This window comes from Peromyscus eremicus, chromosome 10, assembly GCF_949786415.1.
Source record: "Peromyscus eremicus chromosome 10, PerEre_H2_v1, whole genome shotgun sequence".
In the NCBI taxonomy this organism is placed as follows: Eukaryota; Metazoa; Chordata; class Mammalia; order Rodentia; family Cricetidae; genus Peromyscus; species Peromyscus eremicus.
In genome coordinates, this window is record NC_081426.1 from 7,786,859 (window position 1) to 7,814,844 (window position 27,986).

General features: G+C 42.4%; 1 protein-coding gene across 5 annotated transcripts in view; it reads right to left on the reverse strand.

Annotated features, from left to right (window-relative positions):
• Window positions 1–27,986, reverse strand: part of Pus10 (pseudouridine synthase 10) — a 77,347-nt gene that overhangs the window by 13,327 nt on the left and 36,034 nt on the right. For 4 of the 5 annotated variants that reach the window (XM_059275288.1, XM_059275287.1, XM_059275286.1 and 1 more), the window contains 11 exons: window positions 23,915–23,949; window positions 18,985–19,096; window positions 16,164–16,225; window positions 15,666–15,711; window positions 13,529–13,593; window positions 10,575–10,660; window positions 9,633–9,758; window positions 4,645–4,701; window positions 3,598–3,674; window positions 3,455–3,510; window positions 1,724–1,841 (listed from right to left, as the gene is read on the reverse strand). In XM_059275288.1, the coding sequence (XP_059131271.1) occupies window positions 1,724–1,841; window positions 3,455–3,510; window positions 3,598–3,674; window positions 4,645–4,701; window positions 9,633–9,758; window positions 10,575–10,660; window positions 13,529–13,593; window positions 15,666–15,711; window positions 16,164–16,225; window positions 18,985–19,096; window positions 23,915–23,949 (840 nt within the window). Of the gene's footprint in view, window positions 1–1,723; window positions 1,842–3,454; window positions 3,511–3,597; window positions 3,675–4,644; window positions 4,702–9,632; window positions 9,759–10,574; window positions 10,661–12,252; window positions 12,407–13,528; window positions 13,594–15,665; window positions 15,712–16,163; window positions 16,226–18,984; window positions 19,097–23,914; window positions 23,950–27,986 lie in introns of those variants that run through there. The other variant, XM_059275291.1, reaches the window with a different exon arrangement.

The following is a 27,986-nucleotide window of genomic DNA, read 5'->3' on the forward strand; positions in this document are numbered from 1 at the left end:
CATTTTTTTTTATCTATTCAGTACTATACTTTTCATGACTAAGTATAAATCTTATTTATGAAAATTTTTGCCATATTGTTTTCTACATAACCACACGTGTGTGTACACAGAGCACATTTGGGTGTGCTGAAATCAGAAGGCATTACCCTCTAGTTATTCTTACAGCTTTCCCCTTAGCACGTAGGATAACATTTTCCCATGTTAACAACTATCACTTTAAATAATTGGTTCTTTGAGGTAGGGTCTTGCTGTATTTCCCAGGCTGACCTCACACTTGTGGTCCTCTTGCCTGGATCTTCTAAGCCACCACACTCAGCTCAACCACACAATTTTAAAGATCTGGGTAGTAAGACTCCATTATACGGATAAGTTATATATGTTTTGTGCTCATTTATGCTCACTCAAGCCTTGAACTCTCTCTCTCTCTCTGGTGTGTGCACAGGACAGAGGACCACAAGTGTCCTTCACTGTCACCGGAGCCTGCTGTACCTGCCCCCCCAGCCCTGGGGTTAAGGCACACATGGCCACGCCTGGTTTTAACATGGAGCTGAAACTCACCTCATGCTGGGGGATGTCTTTCTGTACACTGTGAATATATGTGGTTCCCATTAGTTAATAAATAAGCTGATTTGGCCTACAGCAAGGCAGCTTAGAGGCAGGTGGGAAATCCAAGAAGAGAGACAGGAAAGAGAAAGGCAGATGCCCAAGGAGCAACATGCCAGCAGACTGGTAAAGCCATGGAATACATGGTGAAACACAGATTAATAGAAATGGGTTAATTTAAATTATAAGAGCTAGCAAGCAAGAGGCCTACCACGGCCACACAGTTTGTAATAGTATCAAGCCTCTGAGTGGTTGTTTTATGAGGGACCGCGGGGCCGGGTGGACCAGAGAAAACTTTGGACTACTCAGGTCCTCATTCTTGCATGGAGAGCTCTTACCCACTGTGACTGTCTTTACAAGAGAGACAAGAGCTGTTTAACAGGACAAGCAGGTCCTTTACAGTGACATTCTCACAAAATACATGTGCTTCACATAACTGTTACACTTTATTCACTCATATATGTAATTTTAGTATCAATTCTATTAGATACATTTTATTTTATATTTAATTTTTATAGATAACCAAATATAATAGCACTCCTCAATATTTTCTATGTGGTTGGTACCATTTGAAATGCTTTGTACAATTGAACTAATTTAGTTTTTCTAACATAATTTCACAGATGAAGCATACAGGCTAAACTAAGGATTTGTCCAGAGTCGTACAACTACAAAATGTAGACCCAGGGTTTAACCTGTGAGTCTGTCTTCAGAGTCAGCAACACAGATCCTTCCTTCCTTCCTTCCTTCCTTCCTTCCTTCCTTTCTTTCTTTTCCTTTTTTGATTTTCGAGACAGGGTTTCTCTGTGTAGCCCTGGCTATTCTGGAACTCACTCTGTAGACCAGGCTGGCCTTGAACTCAGAGATCCACCTCCTCTGCCTCCCGGGTGCTGGGATTAAAGGTGTGCACTACCACCGCCACCCATCGAAACACTGCTTCTCCCAAGAGTTAGGCAAGCATCTGATCACTCTGCCAGTGAACTGGAAAGCTAGGATTTGAATGTAGGTCACCCAGACCCCAAAGCCTAGGCACTGTGGCTTGCTGGTAATACACTAGAAGCAATGGCTTTTTAATATGCAAAAGAAAAAGAAAACAAATCAAAAACTGCAGGTAAAGTACCTTTAGGTCATTTAGGAATCCAATGTCTTTCTTCTGTATGACTTTATTCGTCCAAATCAAGGCACTGTAGGTCTTGGTCTTACCCTCCTCACCTTCCTTCATATACCCGATTGCCTCTCTAAACACCAATAACAAAGGAAAGTTTGTCCCAGGACAAAAAATACACACAAACCTTGTCCCGAATCTCTGCTTGGCTGAGGTTAAACGGTACGTTCTATGAGCTCTCCTGCTCCTGGAGCTTTGCATCTAGCATAGTCTAACTTACGGCACTCCCACTGCCCCAGAAGGACCCTCCACACCCAGCAGCACTTTCTTCCCATTCCTTTCCCAAGCCCAGGATGACCTAGCACTACTTGACTTTCTACCTACTAGGTACGATCACAGAGTGGTGACTGACTGGCTTCTGTCCTTCACAATGCTGTCAAGGTCAAGGGCATCTATGGTGCACTCTGAATCAGTACTCCATACCTCTTCATTTTTAAAGAAAAACAAAGCAAACAAACAAACCATATTACACTGGAGGGGTACGTAGTACGTCCCCCTTACCCATGAAATCACTTTGCCTGCTGTCAACCTCCTACTAAAAGTATTACATATAAAAACTTAAAAGCAGGCAATTGATGCTTACCTTATAGTATATTGCTACAATTGCCATGTTTTATTATTAGCAATTATTTTTTCATGGCTTTTTAAAAAAGATTTGTTTTTATTTTATGTGTATATGTGAGTGCTTGCATGTAGGTATGTATGTCACATGAGTGCCTGGTGTCCTTGGAGGCCAGAAAAGGGAATCAGCTCCCCCGGAGTGGGAGTTACAGGTTGTGAGTCACCATGTGCATGTGTGCTGGGACTGAACCCAGGTCCTCTGCAAGAACAGCCAGTGCTCTCTCTGGTCCTGACTGGTTCTCAGTTTTTTTAGTCAATCCTTTTCATCAATTATGTACAAGAAAAGCATACTATTTATAGAATTCAGTATTATCTGCAGTCCTGGGTGTCCACAGCAAGTCCTGGAACACATCTTCCAAGGATAAGAAGAGACAACTATTTCACTTTGTGTTTTTCTATGGATAGATAAGTGGTATCTACTTTTTTTAAGAAACATAATTGTTTTATGCAATCCAGGCTGGCCTGCAATTTACTATTTGGCCAAGGAAAGCCCTGAATCCCAACCTTCCTGCCTTGGCCTCCAGTTAGAAATTACAGGCCCGTGCTACCGCTGGCTTCTTCTCTGCTTTGTGAAAACACTACTATGAACATCCCTGGTGATCTTTGGGTGACGTATGTTTTCACTTCTGTCATTGATCTGATACCTAGAAGGGGAACTGCTAGGTCATATGGTCACCTTACGTTTGAATTTTTGACAGACTGTCAACGTGCCATTCAGAGTGGCCCCACTTTCAACACCATTAGCAATGCGCGTGGCAGTTTCTCTATGCCCTCGCTAGCACTTTATTTTATTTTTTTCAATGATAGCCTTCCTCGGGGGTGTGAGTGAGCCTTAGCTCACTGTAGCTCTGACCTGCACAGCCCTAGTGTAAGACGCTGGGCATCATTTCACGTTCGTTGACTACTCACACATCCTTCCTGGAGAAATGTCTACTTAATCATCTTCCCATTTCTTAATTGGGGTCGGATTTTTTTTTCTTAATATACTCTGTGTGCAATCCCCTTACCAAATATATGATCTACGAAAACGTCCCTTTAGAATCTCTCCAGCACGCCCATCCTCACCTGGTGACAAGCTGCAAGTCACGTACTTGGATTTTGTCAGATGACTTATTAATCTTCTGTGGCAGCAGAGAAAGAAAAACAATTATCAACTCTAGCTCAGTCACGGGGTTGCACAAACAAGATGCGTCCACACAAGTGTTTACCTGCTGGAGCTCCCTGACTTCTTGTGAAGTGAAATGCACTCTGTGAGGGTTGAGCAGCTCCACTGCGAAGGGTCTTCCTGGAAGTGCACGCCCATCATGAAACAGAAACGTGTCGATGGAGTTAACATGGGGGCAGAGGCGGAGTGTGAGAACAGGCTACACTAGAGGCCTGAAGGTTCAGTGGCATGACTACATCTGGGGGAGGGGAGAAAGTGTGAAGAGCAAAGGGGCTTTCGGGGGCGGGGCAGGAAGGCTGATGTGAAAATGACTGCCTTCCCAGAGGGCCGCACACAAGCCTGTGTTAATTACAAAATAAAATTTAAATAATTAATGTAACCACTAATTAAGTTGGTTACACTAATGGCACTAACACTGTCATAGAGAGCAAAGCCCAGATACAACAAGGTGAGATCCATTCTCCCAGTTAATCTACTAGTGACATGGAACAACTGTGATTCCACAAGGGGAAGGAACTACAAACATCAAACAGCTCAAAATTAATTCTCATTATCTTTCTTATAACTCAACAAGATAAAACAAGAGAGAGAAATGAAGGCTAAAAGAGTAGAATCATTTTCAAATAAAGATAGACATATTGAAAACTGGTAACTTCTGAGATATTCTTTGTTTGTTTTTTGACATGGGGTCTCTACATAGTCCTGACTGTCCTGGAACTCACTCTGTAGACCAGGCTGGCCTTGAACTCAGAGATCCACCTGCTTCTGCCTCCAGAGGCATGGGCCACCACCAACTGGCCTGAAAAGTTCTTAAATGGAGCAACTAATAAACTTTGAGGGAAAACCTTTTTCTTCTTAATGCACATGAAGTCCATTACAGATTACAGCCTGTGGTAAGGACGTCTCTGAAGAAATGACTGCTGTTCAGACACAAATCATAGTCTACAGAGGTAGCCGCACAAGCCACATGCTCCCCATCTGGAGGAGCCTGGGTCCTCCCACTGTGGTTCTAAGTGACTACAGAAAGCTACTGCCTCACAGGTGATTATCAGCAGCCAGTTCTCATCAGGTGGTACTGAGGCCATCTTACCATTTCCTAAAGTTCTCACATCTACATCTTCTCTTCCAGAGGATGAGAAATTAAAACCTGTAAGAAGCAGAACAAGGGGAGGAAAGATGAGAGACAGCAGCTCTAGTATACTTTGTTCCAACCACTGACAGAAGTCCACTGAAGGACTTGTGGTCCCAGCAGTCCATGGGAGAGGACCTCAAGCAATAATGAATACCCCATCTCTAATCTCAATCTTGGCTAAAAACAGTGATGATAATAATAAATACTACTCATTACAGGTACTGGGGTAAAATTATACACACATCATTTAATCCTTATTATAACTTGATGAAGCATTAAATAAATGAACATTACGCTTCATAGATTTAGGTAATATTAAACAATCCAGTGGCAGAGCTATATCTTTCTGACATCAAAGCCAGAGTTTAACTAGCATCTATATCCCCATCTCATAGAAAGGCAAGGCTAAGGGAAGGCCCCGCCTCCTTGGCCACTGGCTTGCGGCAAAAACTTTGTCTTTTTTCTTAAAGCAAGCATAACAACAAGAGCAATCATGTTAAAATTAAACTCTATGGGAAAAAAAGTGAGAGAAGAAAGGTCTGACCTTTAAATAGCAAATTGAGTATATAACCAAACCCAACATGGAGCCATGTTAAAACCACTGGACAAACCAAGATGAATTTATCACCACAGACCAAAAGCTGAGAATGTCAGACAGGGAAAATAGTTTTAAGGATCTACATAATAATGCTCATAGATACAGATCAAATGGAAGACTCTGTCACCACAGCAAACACTTGAGCAGGCATTACTCCAAGTGCTTTAAAACAGATGCCACTGGCACTATTTTCGTTTTCCTTCTAAAGAAGGTGAGACAGGCAGGATGAATCCATTGCCAAAAGTCACATTGGATGAAGAAATGCAGCTCTGGTAGCCACCCACGGGTAGTGGATCAGGCATTCTGACACCAGAATCAACTAACCACCAGGTTACACTGGACCACCAAGACATAAGCAGAGGTCAGGGCTGAGAAGGGCTGGGAGGCTCTGGGAACCCTGAGTCGTCGGTACAACGATGACCTTTAAGGTCTCTGACAAAGAGGAAGGGACAGCGGGGTTCTGGTTCACAAAGCACTGGTGTGTTCACTCAGGATGTCTGCTGGGGCGACGCACGGTGAGTGACGTTAGAGAGACACAGGAAACAAGGTGGACACGGTCCTCACCCTCAGAGCCACCCTTTATGGAGAATCAGAGAGTCTAATGTGACATGTAGACACAGGTCAGGAAACAAACGTAAGGACATTCCTGCACTGTGAGCACAATTCTAGTTTTTACCCTTTATTCTATTTCTTACTACGGTGTTAGGTGTGTGTGTGTGTGTGTGTGTGTGATGGTCTGTGAGTACAGGCGTGTGCCATGGTGCACATGCGGAGGACCTGGGGATCAAACTCACGCCATGGATCTCAGCAGCAAACGCCTTCAGCCACTGAGCCATGTCACCAGCTCCCGTTTAGAAATGTTTTCCAACTTGAAACTAAGAAAACACTTTGGAACTTAGAACAGAAATCATTTATAGGGGAAAACCCTTAAAACTTTATAAAGTGTATAATGAGGACTAGCTGCAAGTCTTTAGTACTAGAGAATATATGCTTAAAACCTACTTTTCTGAATCTCAACTGTGCCTCGCCTTATGCCCTAAGTCCCGGGTTTTAAGCATTTCCTCGAAGGGAAGGACATGCCAAAAACCAATGAAGAGCAGTGATTATCTGGACCAGTAGGCAGCTTGGCTACTCAGCAGCTCTCAGACCCCGGGCAGGTGCCAGCTGACTGAAGGCCCCAGAATGCCAAGACACATAGCTTGGACTTTACCCTGTAACTCATCATGCCCACAGGGAACTGACCCAACAAACATTTTAGTCAGTAAATAAAGTAGTAAATGTAGTATTAGGGGAAAATTTCCTAGACTCCTTGATTTTGAGTGTGTCAATACTTAATACTCACTAACTACAGGATTAGCAAGTACATAACAGGATATGCCGTTAAAGCAAGGAGAGACAAGTTTGTATGTCCTCCTTAGGGACAGAGTGGTTATCATGAAACAGAGCTGCTCACCCAGCTCTTGTCTATTCCATACAGTTGTCAAACTTAAGGAGGCAGCTGCTAAACTCATCTTCCCAGAGTCTGCAAATATGAACCACTGATAGAAATAACAGTCACCCAGCTGAGAAGCATGGTGGACAAATGCTGTTATCAGTCAGGAACTCTGAACAAGCTTATACCACCCACCCCCCACACAGGAGCAGTGAGCACCCAGGTCCAGAAGACTATACCACCCACCCCGCACACAGGAGCAGTGAGCACCCAGGTCCAGAAGACTATACCACCCACCCCGCACACGGGAGCAGTGAGCACCCAGGTCCAGTAGACTATCGTTTTTCAGTAAGCTCTCAATCAGTTTCTCTATGAACACGCAAACTGCTTTTGTTTCTTGTTTTGGGGTTTTTGTTGTTGTTTTGAGATAGGGTCTCGCTGTGTAGCCCTGATGGGACTGGAACTCAATATGTAGACTAGGCTGTCCTAGAACTCAGAGATCAGACCACCTCTGTGTTGGGATGAAAGGCCTACTATGTCATCATCGCCCGGCCTGTGTCTTGGTCGTTTGTTTGTTTGTTTGGAGACAGAGTTTCAGGAGCCCAGACTGGTCTCAAACCACCTTATAGTAAGGATGATCTTAAACTTGTGGGTCTCTGGTCTCTACCTTCCAAGTACCAGGATCCTAGGAAGGCCGCCATGCCTAACTTAATGGTGCTGGGAATCGATCCCAGGGAAACTGAGCTACATCCTCAGCCTCACAGTTTGTCACTTTCAGTTGGGGAACAAGACTTTCCCTTCAAGTGGAAGGACCATAAATACTTTCATGAACACATGAAAAACTGCCACTAGCAGTCCCTGAGCCCTGAATAAGCCTAAATAGTCCCTGACCCCTGAAGAAGCCTTGAGACCTAAATAGTCCGAACTGAAGACCCCTGAATTCCCACAGAAAGGAAGTGAGGCAGCCCCACACACACACCCCAAAATCGAGCAAAGCGTCTTTTCTTTTTTCTTTTTGGTGCAGTGCTGAGAAGCAAAGCCAGAGCCCAGTGCATGGTGAATGACATCTTCAGCCCAAGAGAGGCTTTTAAGCAGAGCTTATTTTCAAGTCTTCAGTAAATGACAGCAGTTTGCAAATATTAAGTAGGTGAAATGCCTCAAAGTCCTTTTCCTAAAAATCTGGAAATATTAGGCTTCTAGGTTATTTTTCTTCTCTGTTCAGAAAATAATTCATGGCAGCTAAGGAAACAGCTGAGTCGCTTGTCTCCTGTATAAGCATGAGCAGCCAAGTTCACAGACCAGCTCCCGTGTAAGCACCAGGAGCCAAGTTCACAGACCAGCTCCCGTGTAAGCACCAGGAGCCAAGTTCACAGACCAGCTCCCGTGTTAGCACCAGGAGCCAAGTTCACAGACCAGCTCCCGTGTAAGCACCAGGAGCCAAGTTCACAGACCAGCTCCTGTGTAAGCACCAGGAGCCAAGTTCACAGACCAGCTCCTGTGTTAGCACCAGGAGCCAAGTTCACAGACCAGCTCCTGTGTAAGCACCAGGAGCCAAGTTCACAGACCAGCTCCTGTGTTAGCACCAGGAGCCTAGCTAGAGGGATGGCTCCACAGCAAGCTCTTGAACATCAGGTAGCTCACAAATACCCAGAACTCCAGCTCCAGGGGGACACAATGCTCTTATCCCCGCTAAGCACAGCACTCACATGCACCCCACACACACATATACGTACACACATATACACATATACACATACATATATATACATACACACATATACATATACACACACATATACATACACACATATACATATACACACACATATACATACACACACATACACACATATACATACACACACATACACACACATATACATATACACACATATACATATACACATATACATATACACACATACACACATATATACACATATAACGTATGTGTATATATGTGTATGTGTGTTTGCACATGTGGGGTGCACAGGGGGCGTTCCTGGACAGAGGAGTCTGCAGTTGAGAGTGCACTGCTCTTGCACTCACATGGCCCAGCTCACAACCCTCTGTAAACTCCAGATCCAGGGGATCCAAGGAGGCCCTGCAGACACGCGCAAGTCCCAACACCACACGAGTAAAAATAGTAAGATAAATAATAAAGGGCGCTCACCATGCAGCCTCTACCCAACTCATGAAGGAGATGTGGTTGGTGTCTCTCTGGAGGACAGCACCGCTTATCTAGACCACTGCTTGACTTTACAGATGTCCCTCAGGGTTTCCCAGGGAGAAAGGTGCCTCCCTGGGCCACGAAAGACCTCTGTGGGGCTAGGAGCCCCACTCCAAAGATGGACATTGCCCACTGCCTGCAGTTTTTCTTTACAAGTCTTAGACCTTTTCTTCTTCTATATTCCACACAAACCACAGACTATAAGCTGCCTTTGACTTCCAGGCCTGTTGAGACAAGGAAAACAAGCTTTCCCAGACCTGACTCATCCCACAGATATGGCTCATTAATAGGAAATTAAAACACAATACCCTCCGGAAAACCTCTGTAAAACGGTTGCTCTTGATCTCTTTTCTCTAGTCATGAACTTCCTCCCAATCACCCCGTAGGTCAGGGCAGAAGCCAGCTGACGCCTCCTGAACAAGCACTGGACATAAAATCGGAACTTCTTCACACTCAATGTGTTCGTCTAAAGCAGACTCGGTGCTTCTGAGTTTCCCAGGAGAGAGCAGTCACTGGACTAAAATCTAGCCTGGACCTCAGAGCCTGCATATTAACAGCACCTGTTCCAGGGAAGCCCGGAGTCCAGGCTGGGGTGAGTGACTAAACAGAGAAGTCTTTCCTGGAGCCACCAAGGAACCTACTCGTGAATAACAATGTACGGAAAACACGAACACCATAACACTTACTCTCTGCTTTGAATACTGCCAAGAGATGATCTGAAATTAATTCTTCTACCGAAGATTCCATTTTCCTTTCTCCATCAATTATCCAAGGAGTTTGTGGTAGATTCCTGGAGTATTTATTGTATCTGCCTGCCAAAGAAATATCAGGTAGTTGGATTGAATGCTGTGATCAATATATTAGGATAAAACGGGAAGTAACTAGTAAATTTGATACTCTACATGCTAGGATATAAAATGAGGCCTAGCCTTTAACTAAGAAACAGTCTAACTTAGGAAGCCATAACACAGACATGGACATAATTAAATAAGATTTAAAGCAACAACAGAATAGATCCCTTAGAGACAGAGACAGTGCGTCAAGTGAGTGAAATGATTAATCATTTGACCACTGGAAGAGTTACATGATACTGTGGAACATAACAACAATCATAAAAAAACTTGCTTCTACAGATAACTAATAATAATTCAAATATAATGAACCTTGGTGATGATGTAGTACAGAAAATTAAATTTGTGAAAAGTTTAAGAATCAGTAAGCTAAAAAAACCAAGAAACTCCCTAACACATTGTGACTCACTCACTGCCTTATGAATAGTCACCACAAGAGAGCTGCTGTCACGGCTGAGGAGGCGGCAAGATTCAGAGCAATTTCCTTCAAGCTTTCACTAGGAAGCAACTGTAACTTTTAAAACAAAACAAAACCCTGCCTGTCATATAGCAATTGGGAAAGTCGATACAACATTGTCTCTCTCTCTCTCTCCATAAAGCCAAGTGTTTAGTCAAGGAGAGTATAGGAACATTAGCTCTTGGAAGTCTGCTTCAGGTTACTGGACACTCTGGGTCTGCCTGGTTTTCTCTGCATCTGGCCCTCAGTAGGAACAAGAGGAAGAGTAGTGGACACCATCAGGAAGGGGCTGACAGGGCATCTATAGATGAGATAGTTACCAGCAACAAAAACAGCACCATGAGTACACTCTATTCCAAGGACAGTGCACACGGTCTTTGGTGAGTTTGGAGGACAAGGGAATTGCCTGCAAAACAAAATACACTTGATGGACAGTAATATTTGAGACATGCGTCATAGAACAGATGAGTCAGCATTGTCCAAGCAACTCAGAACCTGAGCCCCAAGGGCTCTACCTCTCTCCACTTTTCAAGTTTTAAAGCAAAAAGGATCCTTCAGGCTTTTACCACTTTTCAAATTTTACTGTGTGGTGATAGTGTGTCCCCCAATATATTGTGTACCCTAATAAACTTATCTGGTGTTAGAGAACAGAACAGCCACTAGATAGACACAGAGACAGAAAATGGTGGCACACACACCTTTAATCCTATCCACTTGGGAGGCAGAGGTCCATCTGGAACTCTGTGAGTTCAAAGCCACACTGGAAACAGCCAGGCATGGTGGCACACACATTTAATCCCAGGAAGTGGTGGCAGGAAGCAGAAAGGTATATAATGTGTGAGGACCAGGAACTAGAGTCTGTTAAGCTTTTAGGCTTCTAGCAGCAGTTCAGCTGAGATTCATTCGGATGAGGACACAGAGGTTTCCAGTTTGAGGAAACAGGATCAGCTGAGAAGTTGGCGAGATGAGGTTATTTGTGGCCTGTTCTGCTTCTCTGATCTTTCAGTGTTCACCCCAATACCTGGCTCTGGGTTTGTTTTTATTAATAAGACCTTTTAAGATTCATGTTACATTACTGTTTTGTTTTAAAGGTTTACTTATTTTTATTTTATGTGTATGGATATTTTGGGAATTGATCCTAGGTCCTCTGAAAGAGCAGCCAATGCTCTTAATCACTGAGCCATCTTTCAGTCCCTGTGTTCTGATTATTTTGAGATAGGGTCTCACCCTGTATCCCAAGTTGGTCTGGAACTCACTGTGTTGAAGTCTGGCCACAATCCATTTGCCTCAGCCTCCTGAGGTCTAGGATTACAGGCATAAGCTACCATATCAGCTGTAAAATACCATCCCTCCCCCCTCCCTCCCCTCCCCCCTTTCTCCCTCTAAGATTTATTTTATTATGCAGGGAAGTGTGGTACACCTCTTTAATCCCAGCACCCAGGAGGCAGAGACAGGCAGATCTCTGTGAGTTCGAGGCCAGCCTGGTCTAAACTGCGAGTTCCAGGACAGCCAGGGCTACATAGTGAAACCCTGTCTCAAAAACCAAACAAGCAAAATCAAACAAAGATTTATTTTTATTATGTGTATAACTATTTTGCCTACATGTACATCTGTGCACCAGATGTGTGCCTGGTGCCCAAGAAGGCAACAAACCGCCATGTGGGTGCTGGGAATCGAACCTAGGTCCTTTGCAACAAGTGATTTTTAACCAGTGAACCAATACTCCAGCCCTGGAGAACCACTTCTAACACACAGCAGTGGCACTAAGTAAATTGGGGCTTTGATGTCGCTCTTCAGTCAGGAGACCTTATCTTCCCCAGAGATAATTTCTAAGTCTTCAGATGTAGGGAAAACCCACGTACACAAAGCAGAAGCCCCTCCAGGCTCGTCAGCCATTTTCCTCTGTGGTCACATGCTGCTGCCTTGCATGAGCCTTAGCTGACCGGGTAAAGCTGTGCTGTCGTGGGTAACTGCCCCACTTGTGGGGACCTGCCCTACCTGTGGGGAGTCCTCCACTACTGTCGTGTGGCCCTTTCTTCCTTCTCATTTCAACCATGACATGGAGCCAGAGAAAAGTGTGAAGTTGGGATGCCATTCTCTTAGCTAATGGACTTCAATCTGAGGACAGGGACAGGGATGAACAATTTCCCCTCTGTCCATCATTTAGGAATTTCCAAAGCCATGAACTGGAGGCTACCTGTAAACAATTAAATTCTGATTTAACCCCAAACAGGTGGCTTGGAATTTTTCTATGATTTCCTAAGATTCTTTAACAATAAAACCATTTTGAAACCCAAGAACTGGTATTTATATAAAGTATTCTTTTTAACTTTAATTTTATGTATATGAATGTTTTGTCTGTGCATCATGCGCCTGCCTAGTGTCTGCAGAGGCCAGAAGAGGGTGTCAGATCCCCTGGATTAGGGTTCTAGACAGCTGTGAGCTGCTGTCTGGGTGCCAGAACTGGACCTGATCCATCTCTCCAGCCCCTAGATAAAGTACTCTTTACTCTTTAAAGTTTAATGAAAATATTTCCATCCTGAGACTCATTTTTTTTAGTTCATAAATGATAAGAAACCCTCATCATGATGTCATTGCTTGATATCTATTCAAGGATCTTCTAGAAGGAAAATTACAATAATTAGGTTTTTTTTAAAAAAAAATATTGATAATTAAAATATGAAATGTATTGTATTTCTACATATTTTAACAATTTATATTTTAGAAATGGGCACTGATGCCCAAAGAAGAAGTTGACAGAAGTTAGAAGTCCTAACTCTCCGGCCAGTGCTCTTTCTGTGCGAGCGAGGACACTCCTGAGCTTCCTCTCCTCTTTTAGAGATGGCCACACTAGAAAGTACCAGATCTGGGAGGTAACAGGAACAGCTCTCGGCCCATGGGCCACTAAACTACTCAGCTGAAAACCCAGGCGAGGCAACTCCTTTTTTGGAAATCAATATCCTCTCAAACTCAAAAGCTTAGGCTTTGGTCCCAGTGACTGAACCCAGGCCTCAACTCTGCCAGGCAGGTACTGACCACCGAGTCACACTCTGGCCTCCTCTTCAGTAAGATGAGGAAGTCAGACTTGATTCACACTGTTAATCTGATAAACATCTACTGAGTACTGCCACACATCAGGTCCTCATGGGCCATGAGGAAGACTAAGACGTGCACAGCCCGGGTGATAGCCAGGCTTGTCTGAGGTAATCCAGAGTGCCTGCAGTATTCCCATTGTTTCTAAAGTTATACAACACTTTCTTATTTCTATACTTACTCGAGGAAATCGTCTTCTTTTATCTTATTCAAAGCTTTCAAAACCGCCATTCTGGTGAACACTGACTATATAGGGTGAAACGAAAAGACATTTTATCTAGACAAGAGCTGAAACACAAATGATCTGAGGAATTATATCACCCTACATAATTAAAATCAAGAAATACTTCATAGTCCCAAGAACGTAAGTCAAACTTAAATGCTCATAATGTTGGTCTGTTTCTGGCAGGCCTCTCAAGGCCCTTTCTTCTCTCTATGTCCTTAATAAAAACAGCCCCGGCAGATCACGGCACCAGGAAGAAAGGAGAAATGGCTATTTGTCTCCAGCTCACTTTCTCCATTTTGTTCAGTACTATGCACCAAAATCTTTTGTCAGAGTATTTTACCACAGCAATAGGAAAAATAACTAAGGCAGTATTAGGGCCACTTGTGGGATGTTTTGATCATACTCTGACACTTCCAATACTGTCAATAAAGTTTGATTTGAATGAGAGGGTGGAGCTAGCTACTAGCTGACAAAAATTAGCCATAGAGGTTTTGGAGGACCAAGGACATATAGAGAGACACAGGAAGTAGTAGGGTGGAGCTTAGAAAGATTGTTGGCCCTTTTAGATTGAGGAAGGAGATCGCGAGGAGGTCACTGGTCACTTCTCTGCCGCTTCTCTGATCATTCGGGTTCTTACCCCAATATCTGACTCCAAGTTTTTATTGATAAAGGATAATTAGATATGCTTCAGCCACTGTTGTGTGATGAACCTGATCATGTAGTTCTTAAGCCTTTGGCACTGATTTGTGGGAGGAATGTGGAAGAGTTTGGACTTTGGGTTAGAGAAGCTCTTGAATGCTCTAAGCAGAGCTTAATGATGCTGGAAGGGACCAAAACAGCTTGACCACACAGCTGCCATGACAAGCTTAGAGGCCCAGACACAGCTTCTGACAGGCAACACCTAGACCCAGGAAAAGCCATAAACTGACCCCACCCAGTGGGGCTGGCATCTAAGAGGAAATACCTGACATTCCAAACATTCCCTATACCCTAGACAAATGTCAGCCAATCAGAGTCCTGAGCCCTGGAAATCCCTCACCCCAACCTCTGCTATGATAAAACCTCCCACCCTGCCTGGGCTCTGGGCTCTCTGCTCTCACCGCTGCATTGGACAGACAGAGTCAAAGCTCTGAGTTTGAAAATTAAGGCTCTTTGCTTTAACATAGGGGTTCGGTCTCTGTGGTTGTCTTTTGGGGGTCCCCGAGATCTGGGCATCACCAATGATCCATTTTCAAGGAAGCTTAAACAACAAGAATGCTGAGGAAAATGTAGGAGGTACTGGGCTGGCTCCTGAGGTGTCAGAATGGAACAAAGCTTCCCTCAGGAACTGGATAGGGGCCATTCAGGGCATATCTTGGCCAAGAATCTGGCTTCATTCTTCCCATGTAAGACTTTCAGTACAATTGAATTTAAAGGGAATGGAGTAAGCAGTTCGGCAGAGGAGATTTCAAGACAGAACAATGGGCTGAGAGAGCAGCTGTGATTATTAAAGAGACAAGAGAAGCCGCCTGCCCAGCACTGTGCCAACAGGAAAGGTATCTTGAGGGGAAGCCCCTCCACTGGAGGTTCCATCTTGTGAAGATCCTAACTCATCGGAAGGAGGTAAACCTTCATCGAAACAGCACTGAGCTCCTTGAAGGAGCTGCCAGCGGACATTTGCCCAGGGTCAGCACACAAGCTGAGAAGACTGTGGACCGTCCTGAGCTGGCAGCCGCTGGCAGCAGCACATCCACATGGTACTGTTTCTGTAGGGACAGAAGATGCAAGATAATGGGGTCAGGGAGCCCTGCTGCGTGGTATCGCAGAACACCCGAGGCTGGGCAATGTGTGGCCGGACTGGAGTCCTACAAAGAGGCCCTTGGATGGCTACAAGTTCCAGGACAAACTGGTTTACACAGTGAGGTGATCCTGAGTGAGGCTATCTCAGAAAAGCCAAAGGAATAAAATAAATACATAAGACAAAAGTATATTAACCAAATGGAAATATTTAAAGACCAGTTCTTATCACATGCATATTATCCATGTTACCATATCACATCTTATCCAATGCATATTTATTTTATTGGTAATTTTAAAAAGTAAAAATCCTTACCTGTTTGTTTTTGGCTGGTTTGAAACAATCTGGGCAAACTTCACCTCTGAAATAAAATTCAAGTTAAGATAAAAGTTTAGCCGGGCATGGTTGGTGGTGCACGCCTTTAATCCCAACAATTGGGATCTCTGTGAGTTCAAGGCCAGCCTGGTCTATATAGTGAGTTCCAGGACAGCCAAGGCTAAATAGTGAGGCCCTGTCTAAAAAAAACAAAAAACAAAAAACAAACAAAGAAAAAAAGAAGAATGTTTAATGAGTTTATACTAGGTTGACACAATTCAAATACATTTTATATACTTATATTTACATATTATATATGTATGTGTACATTTGTGAACTATATTGGTTTCCATGAGGAATCTTCTATGAGAGGTCACATTTAAATCTAAGGCATGACAAGTTCTAAATATTCACGAGAAAGAAAAATAATAGTATCTTCATGAAAAAGAAAAGCACTACCATTTTACATGATTGACACTGTTTTACAGGGCAACTTACAGGAAGTGGCAATCCTCAGCTGTTTCTGGATGAGCAAAGACCACGCTCACTTCAAACAAGCTCTAAAATTATGAAGAACAGTTTTCAAATGAACAAAAGGAAACTAACAGCTAACGACTTATGAATGGAGATAAGTTAACTCCCAAAGGCTGGCTCAGAACAGCTCCCAGGACCAGAAACACTGGTGCCCCCGCCTGGCTGTCTGCAGGCCGCTTGGAAGGGAGGCGCTTTACTTCGGTTTTAACTTCTAAACCCGTCACCAACAGGACTGCCAAACCTGGTTTTGTTGTGTCATTTTGCTTTGTTTTTGAGATTATAATATAATCCCAACATTTTTCTCTTCTTTTTCCTTCATCCAAACCTCCCCAAATGTCCCTCCCTTAAACTAAGTTTTTAAATCAACTTGGGTTGGGCAAATGCATACATCAGAATGAAGATGAAAGAGAGCTCTGGGAGCTGGACAGAGATAACTAACACTCCCAGAGAACTTCCGTGCCGTTACTGACCAGCTGGTAGCAGGACAAAAACATTCTGTTCAAATCTGTAAGGACTCTGGATGAAGCCGCATGTGGGTGTGTATACACTTGTGTAGAAGCCTACATGGAGGCTAGAGGTCAACATCAGGTATCTTTTTCAGTCCCTCACCATCTTATTTTCTGAGATGCGGATCTCTCACTGTGACTGTCCCTCACCGATTAGCCTAGGCTGGCAGGCCACAACGCCCCAGAGATCGGCCCCTGCTTGGCTTTTACACAGTGCCGGCAACCCTCACTCAGGTCCAAAGGTCCGTGGCAAACACCACCCGAGCCACCTCCCCAGCCTTCAAGCTTATTCCCAAAGTATTCACATCTGACTTTTTAAAAAGTGCTCTTAAGTTTTGTTTCTTCAGAGTGATGCTTCCAAATTATAAACTAATCAAACACAAGATGATTTTCCAACCCCCCCTCTCCCCCCAGGGTGGAACCACAAGCCACGGGTATGGCTCTCACTAGCCATCTGTTAGCCATATTGGAAAGCTGTCCTGTTAATCTGCGAGACAGTAAGTTATAGAAAATATTCCTATTATTAAAGAATTGCCGCAATAAGCACTTCTGTACTTGAATAATTTCATGTTATATACATCTTATCTCTGCAGAGAACAGTCAAGATGTGCTACTGAAGAAAAAGCTGTAAATGCCACATACCAACTGCCTTCTCACACCCTGAGCTCACCAGATCCTTTAGCAAGCCGATTATCTTCTCTAGAATTACAATAACAAATGCCTTCTGTTTTGCTCCTTATCCTAATGCACATGATAAAAATAAGATGAACCAAGTGCTGTCCACTACAGGACACCGGCTGGAATCTACCCAAACATTACTAGATCTTTTGTCTCTCACTTCCTTTTCTCTGACTCAGTATGCAAATTTTAAAATTATCTGCTTCAAAACTGAAATTTGAGGTAAGAACAGGGTATATTAATGACTTCTCTAATTTCCAAAGTACTTTGATGACTTCATTTTCTTTTCAGACCATCTGTGAGGTATTTTCACTCTTTATTCTTTCAGTATTCAGTTGTAGCACTTGAGAGGGGGAGGCAAAAGGTCAGGAGTTCTCAGCTACATAGTAAGTTCAAAGCCAGCCTGAGCTATGAGACCCTGTCTCAAAAAGCCAAAAACCTCAAATGGATTATTTTTACTATGAGATGGAGTATGTACTTTAGAATGGTTTTAAAAACCTAACTGGTTTTTAGAGGGCAGTGCTGGGATTGTACTTGAGTAGGGTAGATCTAATATTCAGGAAACTTCCTTCTAGTGAAATGAGCAATGAGCTGAAGTCTGATTTCAGATGAGCTGGAAGCGGCCCTGTTTTCACACAGGGCGGCTGGCTGCTGAGCTGCACCCTGATTTCAACCCATTTGCACAACTGAGGCCAGATCTTCTCTAGAACTGGAAAAGCGGCCAGGTGTCCTAGCTTCAAAGGCAGCCTCTGCCGAGAAACAGGAACTTAAGAACAAGCCCCTTCCACTGGGCTGAATACCTACCGTCTGTACATTTGAAAGCAAGAGAGCCACAGAAAACCAAGATTAGTCTGGAGCTGATTTGATACTTGCTTAGCTTTAAAAAACAAACAAAAAACGTGTGTGTGTGTGTGCGTGTGTGCGTGTGTGTGTGTGTGTGTGTGTGTGTGTGTGTGTGTGTGGTTCAGAGGACAACCTGTGGTAATTGGTTCTTTCCTTTCACCAAGTGGAGGCAAGGATTGAACTGAGGCCGTGAGGCTTCCTGGCAAGCCCCGTTACCCACTGTGTCAGCTCGCTGGCTCCTTGCTCAGTTTTTAATACACTGCTTTGCATCAGTAAATCTGTCCTTTCAGCTAAACTACGAAAAATTTCAGGGGAAGATTTACTTCTGGGCTTTTAAGGTTGATGTGTTCATATTATTTGTTATCATCTTAAGTGTCTTGGATCACAAAGAGTAAAAACAAACAAGAGGCTTTAACATCAATTTAGACAGAACTAAATGAGCATTTAAAACTTTAGGATGGCACAGTGGCGCACACCTTTAATCCCAGCACTCGGGAGGCAGAGGCAGGCAGATCTTTGAGTTCCAGGCCAGCCAGCCTGGTCAACACAGCAAGTTCCAGGACAGCCAAGGCTACAAAGAGAAACCCTGTCTCAAAAAACAAAAAATAAAACAAAACAAAAAAACAAAAAACAAACCCCAAACCTGAGGAGATCCGTCTTTGAGTTATATAAAGAGGAGATGCTTTTGGCTAACCAAGTCTCTGCAGTAACAGGGTGAGCCCAGGAACCCAGAGATCAACAAAGCCGATGTCTGATACCTTCCCATCAATGGGAACTCCAAGTTCCTCTGAGAACAGGGGGTGAGTTATCCATTTGAAGGCTTCTTTTAGCTGAACCACATCGTTTCTTCCCATAGACAGACTCTGCTTCCTGAATAACATAAGAATTGATTCACAACATGAAAAACTTCATTGTTCATGTTAAAGAAAAGGATGCATGCAGTTATTGTAGAACACTGAGTGCCTACTCTATGTCAGGCACCATTTTATACAGCAGAAAGAAGATCAAACAAAGCACATAAAATTCCTCACCTCAGGCCCATACTCTAGAGAGCAAAGAATTAATGTTTTTAGTGGCACGTGAGCCCACTTTTTAAGATTCAAATAAAAGCACATTAATTTATTTTCCTGAGTTGGAATCATCAGATTCCAAGATTCATACATTCTAGAAAGGTCAAAAAAAGATGAATGTTTATTGCTTGGAAATTCAAAACTGCCTACTGCAACAACTATACTCATGTTACAAATGTCTGCAATCCCCCCTGCTGAAAATGGGGCTGACTTACGGGAAATGAAGTAAAAGCTGTACTCTCCCCTCCTTACTGCTTAAGAAGAAACACTAAATCCTGGAGTATCTACATTCTAAAATGTTTACCAGTGTAATATTTGTTGAATAAAAATCTCACATTCCCCTAAATCTACTCATGAGCCAATATCTTGGTTTGATAAATGCCCATTATGAGAACTCGCTTACCATTGTAACAGAAGGAACTGAGGAAATACACAACACAGCTTTAGTGTATATTACTAAAACCATTCTCCTTTGTTGAGAACCCCAAGATGTTAGTTACTACCAACTAACAAGCCTGTATCATTCAAGTGATTAACATACGCAGCACTAACGGCTGATCACAGGACTGCTTATATCAAGAGACAGGCGGAGTGCAGTCACAAATCACCCTTTGGTTGGTTGTTGTTGTTGTTTTTCTGAGACAGGTTTCTGTGCAGCCCTGCTGTCCTGGAACTCATTTGCAGGCCAGCCTCTGCCTCCTGAGTGCTGGGATAAAGGAGTGCACCATCGTGACAGACTCTGGGTCATTCCTTCTAATGTCCAATCTTTGCTGCTAAAGTTACTACCTACAAATGCTATCCCTTATAATTTAATTCTCCAAGACCAACAGAAACTACTAACTGCAGGCAAGACACAAAAAGTCTTTGAGCTAATGGTTAAAATTAATTGATCTGGGAGAAAAAATATAAAAAACTACTGTTCTGGTATAGCCTCTGCTAAGTTGTCCATAAACTAATAAGTAACCCCATGCAGAAGAAAATAAAAGTATATTTTATATATAGATATAGATATATCTATCTATCTATCTATCTATCTATCTATATATATATATATACACATACATACACACACACACACACACTGTTCCTCTAAAAATGCAAATTAAAAAGTTATCCACTCATTCTATATCCAGTTGAGACCATAACTTTGGTTATAGTTAAAGGTGCTTTGGGGCTACAGTTTAACAATGAAATACCCAGATAAATCTTTTATTTGACAGAATAGCAAGTCACTTGTCTACAGTCAAGAGTTTATTCAAACACTAGGTTTCATCATGTTTCTACTCCTCTGAATATCAGAAACATATATGTGTGTGTGTGTGTGTGTGTGTGTGTGTGTGTGTGTGTGTGTGTTTATTTACTTTATGTGTATTGGTGTTTTGCTTGGAAACTACAAAACTGTGTGTCACCAGGTATGGAAACATAGGACTCTAATCCCAACACTCAGGAAGCAGAGGCCCTGAATTCAAGGCCAGCTTGGTCTACATCTCCAGTTGTAGGATAACCAGTACTACACGGAGAGACCCTGTCCCAAAATACAAAACAAACAAACAAACAAAAACTGTGTGTCTGTGCACCATGTGCATGCCTGCTGCCCAAGGTCAGAAGAGGGTGCCAGATGCCCTGGGGCTGGAGCTATTGATGGTTGTAAGCCTCCATGTGAGTACTTAGACTTGAACCCAGGTCCCCTGCAAGAACAACAAGTGTTCTTAACCACTGAGTCAACTCTCGAGCCCACATTTAGATGCTTTAAAAGACTGTTTTGATATTGTGTCAACAGTTTAATTACATTTGCATAAACTCACATCCAAGTTGAAGGTATGTAACTAAGATATGAGAGCACGTCTTTGAGAATGTGGTTAAGAGTGTCCACTGCTCTTGCAGAGGATTCAAGTTCAGTTCTGAGCATCTATATTAGGGTGCTCACAACTGCCTGTAGCTCTAATTCCAGGGGATCTGATGCCTTCTTCTGGCCTATACATAAATCTTTTTTAAAAAGAAAATACATTAAACAATTTTTATTTATGTGTATAAATGTTTTGCCTGCACATATGTATGTGCACCATATGAGTGCCTGGTGCCCATGCAGGCCAGAAAAACTGGAGTCACAGATGATTGTGAACTGTTCTGTGGGTGCTGGGAATCAAACTTGGATCCTCTGGAAGAGAAGCAGCAAGTGTTCTTAACTATTGAGCCATCTCTCCAACCCCAAGAAAATATAGTTTAAAGGATAAAAAGTAGAAACAGCCGGGCGGTGGTGGCGCACGCCTTTAATCCCATAATCCCAGCACTCGGGAGGCAGAGCCAGGCGGATCTCTGTGAGTTCGAGGCCAGCCTGGACTACCAAGTGAGTTCCAGGTAAGGCGCAAAGCTACACAGAGAAACCCTGTCTCGAAAAACCAAAAAAAAAAAAAAAAAAAAAAAAAAAAAAAGTAGAAACAGAAAAATAAACTGTTTTAAAATTGTTTATAGATCTGAGAATCTGAAGAGCTACAGCAAAAGTCAATCCTGCTAAAACATTGTTCATTATACATTAAAAAATCTGCCATGCCTTTAATCCCAACAGAGGCAGGGGGATCTCTATGAGTTCCAGGCCAGCCAGAACTATACCTTGAAACAAACAAACATACATACACAGAAAAGAAAACTGGTTTATATGAAGAATTTCAAAATTGGTAATCTTGTTAAAAATATTCCAAGTGCTGGTACTTTTCTCCTCCAGATTAAAAAACCAAAGCAGCCAGGCGGTGGTGGCACACTCCTTTAATCCCAGCACTCGGGAGGCAGAGGCAGGCGGATCTTTGTGAGTTCGAGGCCAGCCTGGTCTACAGAGCGAGATCCAGGAACGGCGCAAAGCTACACAGAGAAACCCTGTCTCCAAAAACAAAAACAAAAACAAAACAAAAAAAAAAGTTAAAAAAAAAAAAACCAAAGCAAAGGCTTAATCGACAGCTTGAAATTCTTATTCATACATACGGCAAAAAAATATAATATTTAAGATGTTAAGGTTTTTTTTTTTAAGATTTTTTTTCTGTGTGCCTCCCACCACTTAGGAGGCAGAGGCAGGCAAATCTCTGTGAGTTCGAGGCCAGCCTGGTCTACAGAGTGAGTTCCAGGATAGCCAGGGCTACACAGAGAAACCCTGACTCAGTAAAAACCAAAATCAAAAAGAAAAAAAAAATGTTAAGATTTTTAATCATGAAATTTGAATGTGGCTAATAACTTTTCTAGTATAATTTTGGATACATGTCTCCACAGAGGTCCTTGGCCCGTATCTGATTGTCCTTTAGAAGGATAGTGCTCCTGAAGCAAATCTAGCCTTCTGTGACCCTCCCTAACTGCACTTCCTATCCGCTGCAGTCGATCTCACTCTAGACACAGCACAGCCAGCAGTCTAAAGAGAAGCCAACCACAACACCCAACAACTATTCTGAGCGAAATTCCCTAAGTCAGTCCCTTAATGGGAATTCTTAGTGCTCTTCTCACCCACAGTGAGCTGAGGACCCTGGAGGAAGCAGCCTGTGTTTGTCTGTCCCAGGACTCCTATCTGGATCAAGTTCTAGTCAAAGAAACAGCTTGGTACAGAACCCTTAGATGTGGAATGAAAGCAGTAACTCACAAGCAATGTGCATGCCAAGGAAAAGCATTTACAAAATGGCATGTTCTCATGATGGCATTCTTTTTCTAAAAATAGATCAAAATTTGTCAGACCTAAGTCTTAAGGGTTTGAAACTTAGGGACTAAAACTTCATTAGGCCTGCAACCTTTGATAAATATGGGGTTATTTCTCTTTTGAAAAGGGAAGATGTGGACATAATATACAAAACAAACAAACAATGTTAATTTTTTTCTATAAATCTCAGAACCACAGATGAGCTTCTAATGCAGAAAGCTATGTTTTCTCCTGGTTTTTCTCACCAAAGTACACAGGAACCTCCTATAATCCATGGCCCTTTTTTCAAGGCACAGAATGCTTAGTTTTAAAAGTCAAACAAAACCAAAAACTCTGAAGATTCAACATTTTTTTAATGCACTTGATTTGAACATGTGAGGCTGTTTACCGAATTTTATGTATTTTCTTCACTACAGAAATAGCTCATTTAATTACACAGTACCACCCTAAAAAGGTGTACATTATATATAAGATTTAACATCATATTACATTCCTAAAATCCAAAGATCTAAATTCCAAAACCTATTTGTCTTCTAATAGTTTCAGATAAGGGATTGATTGCTAATTTCTGTTTTCTGGGTGTTACCTATAAATTCATTATTACTCAGATTTAACCAGAATTTTACTTTTCATGGCTTATCATCTAGTTTTATTAATTTAGCTTCAAGTATAAATCTAAAATTTATTATCTATAAGATAACCTCCCAAACTACTTTCAATACATGCCTAATGCTTGTAAATACATATCTACAATCACATTGAACAAGTCCCTCTTAAAAGGCTGCTGTGTATGTAAGCAAATTGGACATGGTACATAATGAAAGCATTTACTGTGCCAATTTCTCTAGCTACCGGATTTACTCTAATAAAGGAGGTAACAATAGTAAACGTACTTTAAGACTCAGGTAGCTTATATTTAAATAATGGTAAAAACTCCCTACTTACCCCACTTCCTGTTTAACCAGCAACCATGCAGCATGCTGTAGACAATTCAGTCACATCCAGAAAGAAGAAAAGAGGAAAAGTATTCAGTAAAATGAAGTTCCAACACCATTATCAAAGTGCTTAAATAATCTGCTAATCAAACTCCTCTTATGAGACGAGGAGTCAGTCTTGAAGGCAGTGACCTCACGCAAGATTTCAGTTTGCAAGGCTGACCTGCTATGGTCTAGGAATTCAAAACGGCAAGGCCTTGTGGTATACACCACCAAACTCAGCAAATGGGAGGTAGAGGCTGGATGATTATGAGTTCAAGGCTAGCCCTGGCTACATAACAAGTTTGAGGCCAGCCTCCACTACATAAGACCCTGTCTCAAAAACAGCCCAAAGAGACTCAGTACCCACACAGCTTCTAACATACAGATCTGAATGGTCTGGGTTTTATTTTTAATAACACTATCTGACTCATCATATTCATGCGTGTATGGTCAGGAACTAAATGCAGCACTTCTACCTGCAACACTCTCTGAAACACAAGGGGAGCTAAACAGACCGGAGAACAGGCAAATGAAGAGTAGATATAAAATAAAGCAAATACAGTAAAATGGTAATCATTACAGAATCTAATGTGGTTGACGTTTCTTTTATCTTTTTCATGCACTTAAAAATCCTATGTTAGAGAAAATATTCTGGAAAAAAATAATTAAAACTTGCAAAGAGTTGGGGGCTGAAGAGACGGCTCAGGGATCACGAACATGGGCTGCTCTTACAGAGGACCCAAGTCTGGTTCCCAGCACTCACACAGCGGCTCACAACCACATTTACTCTAGTTCCAAGGGATCCAGGGTCCTCTTCTGACCTCCGTGGCCAACAGGTATGCACATATATACATATAGGCAAACACTTATATACCTTTTAAAAATTCTTTTTCTAATTGCAAAATTCCTAAAATGGAGATACATTCCTGTTATCAGGAGTAAATGATAATAATGCAAACTGCTTTGCATTGTAATGTGTTACACAAAGACCTCTCAGTTTTCCATGACCCTCCTCCAGCTTATAAACAAGAAATGCCTGTCCTGCCGCAGCATATGACATTTTGTGAACACAACAAGAACACATGTAGATCACTGATACCCACAGTCTCTGCTCTTATGTGTTACAAAAACGGCCAACCATTAGCATTCACATCCTCTTCAAGCAGTTATACCCTGTGACACATACGCACAGGCCTGTTCTTCCTAGCAGGACACTAGAGACTCCTAAACCTCAGGACCACTCAGAAACATTATGTGTCCCAACTTAAGCCAAGTACCACAAAGTACTCCCTAGTTAGGAGAAGTGCTCGGCATGCCTCAGCAATTGTTGAATCTGATGCCTCTCCAGGACCACCTTCTGCACTATGAGACTCCTTCCTGTTCTCCACTTACTCAAGCCTTTTCCACAGTGGACGGGCATGGCTCTAACAGATAAAGCAAGAGAACGAACTAAGTGTCGTAGTTTAAACTTCGGGATGACTAAGGGTTACGACAAAGGGGCATTGCTTAGGACACTGTTCCAAAACAAATGCTATTATTGAGACTGACAGGACTTCAAGATTAGAGAAACAACAATGATTTCCCGAAGCTGAAACGTCCTAGAGAATGCTGTCCTACCCTTCTTTATAATACAAGAGTTCAATAATCTTATTCCTCTATATTGAATATTAATATTTGCCCTGCAGATGTTTTGTGAGAATTTGTGAAATCATATATATATATATATATATATATATATATATATATATATATATATATATATATATAACCAAGTAGGGTTCCTGACATATACTTAATATAGTTAAGAATGCCGAATTCAAACTAAAACAACAAGGAGCAATTGTTGTTACCTTGAAATCTCACCTACAGTTTACAAACAATACAATTCAGAGGTCCCCCTTAAAAGTTTGCAGGATTTGAGCCATTCCTTCACACCCCCAAACTGCCAGGGTAATTCTGAAATCTCTCTCATTGGTCCAATCTGAGCTATGGAAAACTTTCTTTCTGACACAATCTCAGACTCCTCTGAACTTCTGTTGTTGCTTTGACACAGGTTTTCACTGTGTAGCCCTAGCTGGTCTGGAACTCACCACATAGACCAGGCTGGCCTTAAACTCAAGGGATCTCCCTGCTTCTGCCTCCAAAGTGTTGGGATTAAAGTTGTACACTACTATGCCTGGTTCCTCTGTACTTTTCAGTGACCTTTTTGTCTCTTCTTTTGAGCTACTTCCACATGATGTCATCAGTGTACAAAGTATCCTATCTAACTATGATTATAAAGCAGCAGAAAACTGAAGGTTGCCAAGGGAAACCAGATAGCCATGTGTAGTACAAAATTAATCAGAAGTCCTTGGCACCTGAGACTTGCTAACAGTTTGCCTTCCTACCCTCTGCAGGCTCCCTGTTCAAGCATGCTGCAGGTTAGATAAAACTAATGCCACAGAGGAGATAAAAGGCTGAATCCCAAAGAAGTCAGTACTGCTCAGTTATTCCATTTTTACCACATGCTAATGATGCCCTGGACCTGTTTCTGCATAGGAAAAAGAGGCACACCTGTCCCTTTCAGATCTCCAAGGTAACTTTAATAAACACTATTCTTTAGTCAGTTAAAAACCCATTGTCTAGAGTAAATAATTAAACTCTTCTGCCCAACAGAATCAAATGTCATTAAAGCTATCAAGCTTAATCAAATTTGATACCAGAGGTGTTGTGTCACCTCCTGAAAATTCAGGAGCCACACAATTTAATCCTAGACTCAGTTTAACTTTCTCTGAGAATTCTAGCTAGGCAAATCCTACCTAGGGAAGTTGACTAACTGTTTGCTGAGGTGTTGTGTTCTCTGGTAACACAGCCTAAATGCTGTCAGGCGGTCCACGGCTGGAATCCAGACTACACAGAAAGGAGAGGGTGAGCTGAACACTGACTGTGGACACAGCATGACCGCCTGTGTGGCCGCTGTGCCCGCTCCCCCATCGCCAGGGCCATGCGTCTCCCCGGACTCTGAGCCAAAGCAGCCACCCCTCCCTCTGTTAGGTCACTGTCGTCAGTCATTCTGTCCCAGCAACGAGACAAGTAATGAAGACAAATGAAATTGGAAACGTCGGAATGTTTTGAGTGTCAAGACAACACGGCCACAGACAAACCATAACATAAGAACTGCCACATTTACACACATGCAGCATCTCCCAAAGATATACAAAGGTACACTTGATCCTTGAGTCTTTCATAACTTACCAAGTTATAACCATTTCACACTATTGCCTTTTTTAAGTGGTAGTGTAAAAAGACCGTAAAGAATTACTTGTACCAAAGCATGTATCACACGTGGGGAAATTCAGCACAAGAAAGTCCTAAGTTCCAGGGGTCTGGAGGAGCGGGAGGGGAGGTCTGGCTTGGATGTGATCAAGATATACTGCATACACGTATGAAATTGTCAAAAAATAAATATAAAATATTCTAAAAAAGAAAGTCATGCATCCCAGAAGAAATGAAGAGAGCATGAGCAGCCTACTTTTTCATTCTTACAGATATCTGGGTCTGTAATTCCTGGTAGAGTAAGAACAAACATCTGTACATAAGGTAGGCACTATAGCTCTGAACATCGCAAATCACTTGCAAGGTAACTTATTGTCTTTGGCCCTTGGTACCTTAACCATAAGGTAAAAGGATTCAACGTTTTATTACTGGGGTACCTCACTGACATGCAGCAGGAGAGACAAGTCTCCGTCCATGAGCAAACACATAAAATAAAAGCGGGAGAGGTAGAAAGACGTCAGTAAGCACAGTAACACAGTAATTAATAACATTAATGGGTTGTGTTTGAGGGGGCAGGTAAAGGACCCTCTGTCTTACACCTGAGTTTGGAGGAACTGGTTACTAGAAGCACTTGGGTAATCAATGGGGAAAGTGCACTCCAAATGGTATACTCTAGGTACAAAGCCAGGAGGGTGCTAATAACAGGCTCTGGGAGCTCTAACGTGGCTAAGGCTGTGTGGCCGGGAAAGCAAAGGAAGACACAGTGCTCAGCTCACAGGACCACT